The sequence below is a fragment of the Nannospalax galili genome, unplaced genomic scaffold, assembly GCF_000622305.1.
Source record: "Nannospalax galili isolate Female #2095 unplaced genomic scaffold, S.galili_v1.0 scaffold161, whole genome shotgun sequence".
NCBI classification, from domain to species: domain Eukaryota; kingdom Metazoa; phylum Chordata; class Mammalia; order Rodentia; family Spalacidae; genus Nannospalax; species Nannospalax galili.
The window spans coordinates 3909212-3918728 of NW_008348586.1; the positions used below are offsets into that span (position 1 = coordinate 3909212).

Consider the following 9517-nt stretch of genomic DNA (forward strand, 5'->3'; position numbering starts at 1 on the left):
GGGAAAGGGGGGGCGCGGGGGAGCCCCTTTCCCAAAAAGAAAAAAAAAAAACAAAAAAAAAAAAAAAAAGAACTCAAGGTCCAGAGAGGCAAGGCAGCTTGCCTGAAGTCACACAGCCATTCTGCAGCCCAGCCGGAGTTTGCATTGTGGGCCTCCTGCTTCTAGTGTTCAAGGTTTTTGATCTGCCCCACAGGAAAGTGAGACAAGCTGCCACCTTAGGGATGAAAATCAGGCCAGCACTTATATTCAGAGTAAGGTTCAGAACAAGGTGGTCTCAAGAGGCATGGGACTCAGTTGGGCCTTGAAAGACAGATGGGGTTTGCAGAGGCTCAGGTGGGTAGGGAAAGAAGAGGCGTCGGCAGGGGGAATGGCTTGGACAGAGGTCGTGGAGGTGGGAAGATGTGGAGTGGTGTGACTTGCAATAACCATTGATAGCAATCACTTCCAGACTTTTCCCTCTATCTTCCATTTGATTGTCACAAGAATCCCATGAAGAAGACCTGTGGTGACCCCATTTCACAGATGGGAAAGATGAAGTGCCCCACACTGTCCATTCAAAAACAGGGCAGCTGAGCTAGGAGACAGCCAGGCCTAAGCTTAGATCTGGGTGTTGCATTCTGGCTGGGAGACCTAGAGTATGACTTAACCTCTGAGGATCTGTGTCAGGAGCATTCAGAGAAATGTCAGGATACTGCCTGGTGTGTGGCGCAGGAGTTGAGCTCTGCATCAGCGTTAGTACTATCTCTAGGGCTCCACAGTAGTTCTGGACAGAGCTTGGTGAGAACCATGGGGATATCACTCCAGAGGCTATGTGTGTGGTGTGCGTGTGTGTGTGTGTGTGTGTGTGTGTGTGTGTGTGTGTATGTGTGTGTGTTATATACAGGTGTCTCCTCAGCACAGCCTGTTTCCTCTCTACCTGCCATCTTGGATCTTTGGGGAAGGCAAGATCTTGTGTTAGCTTCAGAGGAAGGTAAAGTACCCTGCACATGGCACTGGAAGACCACAGTTCAAGTCCCAGTTCTGCTTTACTTAGTCTAAGTCCTAACTCACTCATCCATAGGTCAGGGACCTTGCAGTATCACCATGAATGTCAAAATGCTGGTGTGTGGCGCAGGAGTTGAGCTCTGCATCAGCGTTAGTGCTATCTCTAGGGCTCCACAGTAGTGGTCCTTCCTTACACCTACTGGGTGGTGTAAGGAAGGACCCCACCTCCAGATGCCTCCTTTGGGTCCTTGGAGCCAGAGCTGTGCATAGGACAATTGTCAGTTTGCTTTCTGTTCTCCCACCTCCATAGATTTTCATGTTAGCAGAGATGGGGAGGGAGATTGCAGAAGCATGGCAGCCACTCTGGTCAGGTCCTCCATGTTGGCCATCTCTGAGGGCACCATTTACAGTGTAGACTGTTGGTGGTCCTGGCCCTTTCAGAAGAGAAGTGACAGGATGAATTAAGCCTGGGATAGCAGAGTGAACAGGGGCAGGGACTGAATCTAGGAATGCTGATGTGTGTGCAGTGGACTTGGCAGGCTGGGTATGAGGTGCTCAAGGATTCCTTTAAGACTGAGAGTATGGGAGGCTGTGGGTTAGGGGTTCAGTTGGGGCTGCCAAGGATCCAGTGGTCCAGGATGGATGACCAAGAGGTAGTGCCATGCGTTTATCATGCAGTCAGCTTGAGAGAAGGGTCTGGGGAGCAACTCCATGGCTGTCTTGGTAGTCTGGGGAACAGTATGGACAGGAGAGGCAGACCCAGAATTTTATATTCCCCAGCATTGAAGCTGCTGCAGTGCCTTGTCTCCACCCACTGGGACAGGAATAGCACCCGTTCTACTTCACAGGGTGAGAGGGGACCTGTGGTTAAGGGGTTAGAGTATCAGGCCCAACTTGGCTTGGGGACATCCTATGAGATGGTCTAAATCCTGCCTGGGGCCTTGGTAGTCAGAAATTCCAGCCTCTGTTCTTACTAGTGCTACCATCAGAAGACCTGGCTTGTCCCCCCTCCCCATTTCTTTCTTGTGTTGTATGCACATGTGTATGTAGTTGCATGCACCCAGAGGCTAGAGGAGGACATCAGATTTTCTGCTCTACCAAGCCTTATTCCCTAGAGACAGGGTCTCTCACTGAATGTGGAACTAGGCTGGCAGCCAGCAAGCCCCAGCTCTCCTCCTGTTTCTGTCCCCCTTCCACTCAGCATGGGGGTTATAGTTGAGTGCACTGCCCTGCCTAGCTTTTTATGTGGGTGCTGGGGATTTGAACTCAGGCCCTCTTGCTTGTTCAGGAAGCACTCTTACCTGCTGAGCCATCTACTCGCCCCTTGCTGATGTTTTTAAAGTGAAGTTTAATGTCTGTTTGAAAGTGTATAGGTTTTGGGACAACCCTGAAAGTTGTGTGATTGCTGCCACCACTGAGACAGAGAACATTTCTGTCACCATGAGAACTTCCTTCATGCTCCTATATATGGTCAGATCTCTTACTCCAAACTCTGACCCCACTGACATCTGCCTCTCTGATGTCACAGAGATGCAGTCACATAGTAGGCCTTTTGTGCAGGCTTCTGTCATTTAGCATGGATTTGAACTCTTCTGCTTTTCCTGCAGAGCAGCAGTCGCTGTGTGGATGTACCCATCACCTACTGTGCATTATTCCATCAGAGGATACTTGAGGGGCTTTTGGTATGGGTGGTTATGAGGCCAACCACTTGCACTGTGTGCAGGTCCTGGCCATGTTTTCACTTCTCTTGAAAGAACACCTTGAAGTGGGGGTGCTCTGTTGTATGGGAGCTGTCTGGCTCATAGACTGCCATTGTGTTTTCACCTTGGCCTGGTTACATCTCAGGGATCAGTATCTGAGGGCTGAGAGTTCCATGTGTGTGTGTGTGTGTGTGTGTGTGTGTGTGTGTGTGTGTGTGTGTGTGTGTGTGTGTGTGTGTGAGAGAGAGAGAGAGAGAGAGAGAGAGAGAGAGAGAGAGAGGTGTCCTGTGCATATGTGTGTGCAGGTACATGAAACCAGAGGCCAAACAATGGTGTTGAGTATCCTGGTCTGTTATGCTCTGTCTTACATACTTGAGAAAGGCTCTCTCACTGAATGTGAGGCTGGGCTGGTAGCCTGAAATCCTCCTGGCTCTGCCTTATACAGTGCTGGGGTTACAGGTACTTGTGTGATTGTGCCCAGCTTTTTGTGTAGCTACTGGGGATTTGAACTCAGATGACTGCATAACAATCGCCCTTGCCCACTGAGCCATCTCTCCAGCCCCAGCAGTGGCAGTTTTTTGAAACCAAGATTCAAAATATGGCTGAAGCCAGCTGGGTACCTCTTCAAGGCAGAATAGTTGTAGCTAGTGCCAGCCCTCTGCCCTTCATCCTGACCATTCCCTTCATGGAATGAACTCCCATTCTCCCCATTACCCGGAGGCCACTCAGGAAGCCTCCCCTGACTATATGGGACTCCTGAGACATTCCAGCCCCCATGGCCTGATGGCTGTCAGAGCCCTTGCACCTTCTGATAGATCAGAACATCTTGTCTCCTTGGAGAGAGCAAGGCAAGCCTTCCTCATGCCGCCCCCACCCCTCACGCCTGGCATGCAGGAAACTGCTGTAGAGAAGCCTGAAGCAGTATGTACAGGGTCACAGTGGGTGCTGGGTTATGAAACCTGGTGTCTGGGGCCCTCAAGAGAAGAGAGCAGAGATTCAAAGTGATGGAAACCACAGCAGGAAGCCCGAGAGGCTCAGCTGCCCTAGCCTCCAAGGTTGTCCATTCCTCTCCCCTCCCAGTCTCCATCTCCTTCCTTACTCTGTTAGAGAGCGAGAGTCTGTGCAAGCCTGATGCTGACCTGTCCTTTTTGCATTATTAATTTCCTGTCTTGTGGGGATTAAACTCTGAAACATCTCAGAAGGCCTCTGTCACAGGTTGAGGCTTTCCACTCCTCCACCTCCTGCCCTGTCCTTTATGGCTCTTTGCTCAAGATGTCAGGTGGACGGGCCCCACTTCCTGTAGGATTGTTGGGGCACAGGTTCTGGTGCTCCAGTTCCGTGTAAGGATGCCACCTAGTTGCTGATGCCGAGGCAGAGGCCAACCACTGTGCCAGAGAGGGAAGTCTCACCCTTAAAGTCACCCAGCCAATGAGTGGCAGAGAAGCCGTAGACACCTTGTCCTGCAGTTGTCCCTGTTTCTGTTGTCTCCTGATGCTACCCCTACATTTGTAAAGTGCTTGCTCCTCCCCTAATCCTCTATCTGTAGAGCTGTCTGTGGAAGAAAGCATCATGCCTTTGTCCCATGCCCCCAGTGCAATGCTTAAGCAAGAGCGAAGCCCGAGATACAGAGGGGTGTCCCTGAGGGAGGGACATGATGCCCCTGACACTGCCTGCACATATCTACCATAGCCCTGCCTCTCCAGCTGCAGAGCTGCATGGTCTTCTCCTCTTCTTCCAGAGACCTTCCTGAGAACTGAGTCTCCTGGTGGTCCTCTGGGTGCTGACCACTGTGTACCATTTAGTATGGTGATTTTCATCCACATTTTTGTCTTCTGAGGCACTGTTGACTTCAGGACAAGATCCATGTATGTTTCATGGCTGCCGCTCCAGTGCCAAAAGACAGAACTTGGTATTCAGTAGATAATGAATAATTGTGAATAAGTGGATGAATAAAAAAAAATGCTGGTGATGAAGTGAATGGCGGTGGATGAATGGTACCGGGTGACATATCACGATGGGTGATGGTGGGAGGTTGGGGAGAAGAGGCTGTCAGTGGTAGATAATAACCCAATAAAGGGTGGTGGCCAACAGCAACTGGAAAAGCACAATAGAAGGATGGGTAAAAGCTGGCTGTGCTGGAGGGTAGTGTGGTGATGAAATGCTGGGCAGGGAGTGATGCCTGTTTTTGCACCAGCTCTCCCTAGGGGCCCCTGCTGTGGCTCTTGGTCCTATTAATTTCTCTGATGCTATGGCCTGTTCCTTTGCAGACTCCATCGGGGGCCCCTTCCCGGTCACCTCTCACCGATGCCATCACAAGCAGAAGCACTGCCCACCGGTGCTGTCGGGTGGGGGGCTCCCGGCCACACCGCTGCTCTTCCATCCCCACACCAAGGGCTCCCAGATCCTCATGGACCTCAGCCACAAAGCCGTCAAGAGGCAGGCTAGCTTCTGCAACGCCATCACCTTCAGTAACCGCCCGGTGCTCATCTACGAGCAAGTCAGGCTGAAGGTGGGCGCCCCTGACCTCACCTATGACCTCTCTCCAGCCAGGGCCTGCTGTTTTCCTATTTCCTTCCTGCCCCCCTCATTCCTTCTCGCTGCTTACCCCTCACATCCTTACTCCTTTCTTAGCCTTCAGGGGTGGGAGTGGCTTTCAACAACCTGTAGGAAGGCTTCAGGGGAGGGAAGGAATCAAATGGCAGTGAGCTGGCCTCAGGACACTCCTCTAAGAGTGCTGAGGGTGGTCTACAGAGAAGCCCCTCACCTCGGTCATCTGACCAAGGAGGAGTGGCTAGGCTGAGGCTACCCACTCCCTGTCACCAGATCACCAAGAAGCAGTGCTGCTGGAGTGGGGCCCTTCGACTCGGCTTCACCAGCAAGGACCCCTCCCGCATCCACCCTGACTCGCTGCCCAAGTATGCCTGCCCTGATCTGGTGTCTCAGAGTGGCTTCTGGGCCAAAGCTCTGCCTGAGGAGTTTGCCAACGAAGGCAACATCATTGCCTTCTGGGTGGACAAGAAGGGCCGCGTCTTCTACCGCATCAATGACTCGGCTCCCACGCTCTTCTTCAATGGGGTCCGAACGGCTGACCAGCTCTGGGCCCTCGTGGATGTCTACGGCCTCACTCGGGGTGTCCAGCTGCTAGGTGAGTGCCACCCCTCTGGCCCCTTAGGTGTAGAGCACACTTTCCAAAAGTTCAGGCACTAGGACAATGCCATGAGTCATGGGGGCCACTGGTAGCATCCCTAGAATGAAGGAGGCCCAGGAACAGTTCCAGAACTTTCCTGTGAACTCCAAAGCCCCCCTCCTCCTGGCTGCAGCTTTGACAAATGGAAGCTGAGCTTGATTCTGACTGGCACAGGCCCTTGGGGTTCTCTGTGAGTAGTGCACAACCTTCACCATCAGAAATGGTGGCCTTGTCCTTGCTCAGGAGTGCTTAATGCTGATCTCAGTATCCATAGTCTTTGGAGGGGTGTGTCTCATAGCAACCCTGAGAAGTAGACTCTGTATTGGTGGAAACTTAAATTTAGGGACATTAGGTCCCTCAGGGGTGAATGGTAGAGCCAGCTCCAAATCAAGCCCTAGCTCTGGCCTGCAGCCTTCCTGGCACCTGGGCTCTAGCTCACATTGAGCTTGCTGTAGAGATGGTAAGACAAAGAGATGGGAAGGGGGTGCAGAAAGCACTGGGGCACTCAGATCCTTCCAGCTGCTCCTGAGTCCCCAGTTTACATGACGCACTTGCAGGAGAGGGAGAGAACAGACAACCTATATATAGGGACTGAGAGAGTCGCATGGGAAGGGGGCCTGGAATGTCAATGTACAGGCTTCCTAGCCATGGCACCTGCCAGCACTGCCAGGGTGTCCAGAGAATCTGACTGCTTAGAAGCCCACAGTGAGCTGGTGATGGAGGTGGGAATAGAACCCAGTCTGTTTCCCAGTCCAGTATCTTTCCCAGCTTGCTATATGTGTTCGTAAGTATTCAAGCATGTGCTTGTGTGCGTGTGATCAGCCTATCGGCAAACTGGCTTTGTCTCCAGGCAGAGTGTACACAAGCCTCAGCCTTCTCATCTGCAAGATTGGAATGAGTTGGAGAGGCTGAGAGTAAAGTGGCCAGCCCTGGCCTGGGTATCCAGTGTGTGTCCAGCATACACTTGCTCCTTCTGTCTCCCATCCGCACTTCCTTCACTCTGCAGAGAGAAATACCACGAAGGGGGTTCAAAAGTGGTTTTCTAGCTGGATGGGCATGATGGCAAATGCCTTTAATCCCAGCAGGCAGAGGCAGGCAGAGCTCTATGATTTCAAGGCTCGCCTGGTCTACATATTGAGTTCTAGGCCAGTTGGGGCTGCAGGGAGACCCTGTCTCAAAAACAAAACAAAAAGCAAACAAAAAAAACCAGACCCCCCCCCCCAAATTTTACATTTTTCTTTTTTGCTTTCTGACTTCAAAGCCTAGAAATGGTGAAAGTTTTCAAAAGTGCTTTTAAAAAAGAGTGAAAGTAAAAAATAAAGACATGAGCAATTGCCAGGAGCTTTTCTGTTTGTTAAGTTCCAAACGTCAGGAGGCTGTTTTTATTAACTAGCAGTTTGGGAACTTTCTGTTTTTTTCAAGTCAATAAAAGTGTTCCTGCATTAATGCTGATATGTTGAGAGCCTGAAACTGGCTGTTCCTGGTGTCAGCCACTGAAGAAGGGTATCCGGGCTAGCCAGGGCACTCTCTCCTACCTCCTCTGTGTACTGGGTACCCCCCCTGTGGGTCACTACCTGCCAGAAGCTATGAACCTGAGCTAGAGAGATAGATTCAGTGCCAGGGTACCTGTGCTAAGTATGGGACTCATCTGTATTATGGGGCAATAGTAACCACTCCCAAGGCTCTTTAGAAGTCACAAAGGGTTGGCATATGAGAAGCAGTTGATACACAGTAGAGGCCAGTGGCTGTTAGTCATCCCCACCCATCCTGTAGAGGGCAGTGCTTAACCCAAGGTTCAAATGAGTCCTACTGCCCTGGTGCCTGCCAGGTCTCACACTCTAATGTAGTAGGGTCCCTAAGCTCCATCCCACATCCTGTTTAACCTCTGTGTTCTGGTCTGCAAAGCATTTGTATCCTCTATCTTACCCAGAGCCCTGCCTCATGGTGGAAGGCAGAGAATGAAGACTGCCGGCTCTTGATAAGGTCACTGTCTTGTTGGGTGGGAGCAGTGAAGGAAATAGGACAAACACTCTTGCGTCTGTATAAGCAAACTGACTTCCAGTGCTGAGGATTGAACCCAGGGCCTCGAGCATGCTAGGCAAGTATGCTACCACTGAGTGACATCTTTCTACTTTTCATTTGAGCCAGGGTCTCACTTGGCTGCCCATGCTGGCTTTGAACTTGCAATCTTCCTGCCTCGGCCTCCCTTAGTAGCTGGGATTACAGGCCTGTGCTACCAAATCTGGCAGAGTGTCCTTCCTCATAGACCATACTCTGGCCTGAGGCCTCTGTAGAATTTTCTTCTCCAGCCTGTGCCCACCACACAGTGCCTGTGCTTCTCACAGCTCTGCTCAGAGAACAGGAGTGCTCTGAGGGAGGAGCCTGGGTCCTACGAAGCCAGCTCCCTTTAGAGGCCTGAAAAGCGTGCTGGGTGAAGGTTGCCACATAGGAGGGGAGAGCGAAGGATGGCTGAAAGGGAGGACAGGGACCTGTCAGCTGAAGCAAAGAGCAGGTGGGTGGGGTTGAGGGGCACCAGCTCTGCCCTCAGATAACAAAAGGTTCATTGGGCAGTTATGGGAGGGGAAGCAGACACCAGGATTCTAACAGGACACAACCTGGAGAGGGTAGTAAATCGCTAACTGCTGTGGTCATAGGATCCCTTCATCTGCCCAGACATTTCCATCGTTAGCTCACTTAACCTCTCAGTGGCAGGGCTGGAAAAGAACATTTTTTTCATTCCCATTTGGCAGGGAGAAAACTGAGGCCTGTGGAAGGCCTGTCCTGTCCATGTAGGGATGTGACTGAGCTGGAACTGAACAGGGAGTTCCAGGATAAAAAGCAATGCCTTTCTCATCACCCTTTAACAGGTTTAAACATAAAAGGAGGTGGACAGGTCTAGGAGGGTGGAACCCAGGAAGGTGTCTTGGAAGAGGAGGCTTGGGCTGGGCCATAAGGAATGTAAATTCTAGGAGACTCTGAAAGGGGAATGTGCCTAGTGACATGGGGCTTCTGACCTTCAGGTCCTATGGTAGGGGTGGAGGCCGGAGAAGAATCTGCAGAGCTCCATACTGGAGCCAGAGCCTAGGCTGCCCAAGCAGGCTTGGCCCATACCCCTCCGTGACTATACATGGGTTTGCACAGAGTAGTTCAGTTGCCCTTGGATCTCGTGGCAGGCTCCTCTGTGTACGCCATAAAGCCGAGGCCTGTGAGTCCTGTCACAGCCATAAATCACCATAATCCCTGGCATTTTCAAACATGGATTGTGGCCCCCTAAAGTCAATTAACAGATTAAAATAGCTCTTCATTTTGCCCCTCCTAAATTGATTTGTATGTCTGTGAAAAACAAAAGTCAGAGGGGGAGGGAAGAGGAAGAGAGGAGGGGAGGAAAAGGGGGAGGGAGGGAAAGAGAAAGAGGAAGAAGAAGGAGAGGAGAAGAAAAGGAGGAAGGAAGGAAGAGGAGGAAGAGAGGCACCGTGGCAGCAGCGACAAAAGTATGGATCTCTGAGGCTGGCTGCCCGCTTCTTCCTTTGGTGCTCCTGCCCCCTGAGGCACATCGACTGCCCAGAATACACTCAGGATCCTTTTCCTTCCTTTCTTTCCTCTTTCCTCTGACTCCCATTGCCTGCCATACAACTCTCCCTCCCTC

General features: G+C 51.5%; 1 protein-coding gene across 2 annotated transcripts in view; it reads left to right on the forward strand.

Annotated features, from left to right (window-relative positions):
• The window catches only part of Neurl1 (neuralized E3 ubiquitin protein ligase 1), a 93631-nt gene that overhangs the window by 65534 nt on the left and 18580 nt on the right, over positions 1 to 9517 (forward strand). For both annotated transcript variants that reach the window (XM_008845689.3, XM_008845690.3), the window contains exons 2-3: positions 4952 to 5193; positions 5508 to 5829. In XM_008845689.3, coding sequence (XP_008843911.1) covers positions 4952 to 5193; positions 5508 to 5829 — 564 coding nt within the window. The remainder of the gene's footprint in view (positions 1 to 4951; positions 5194 to 5507; positions 5830 to 9517) is intronic.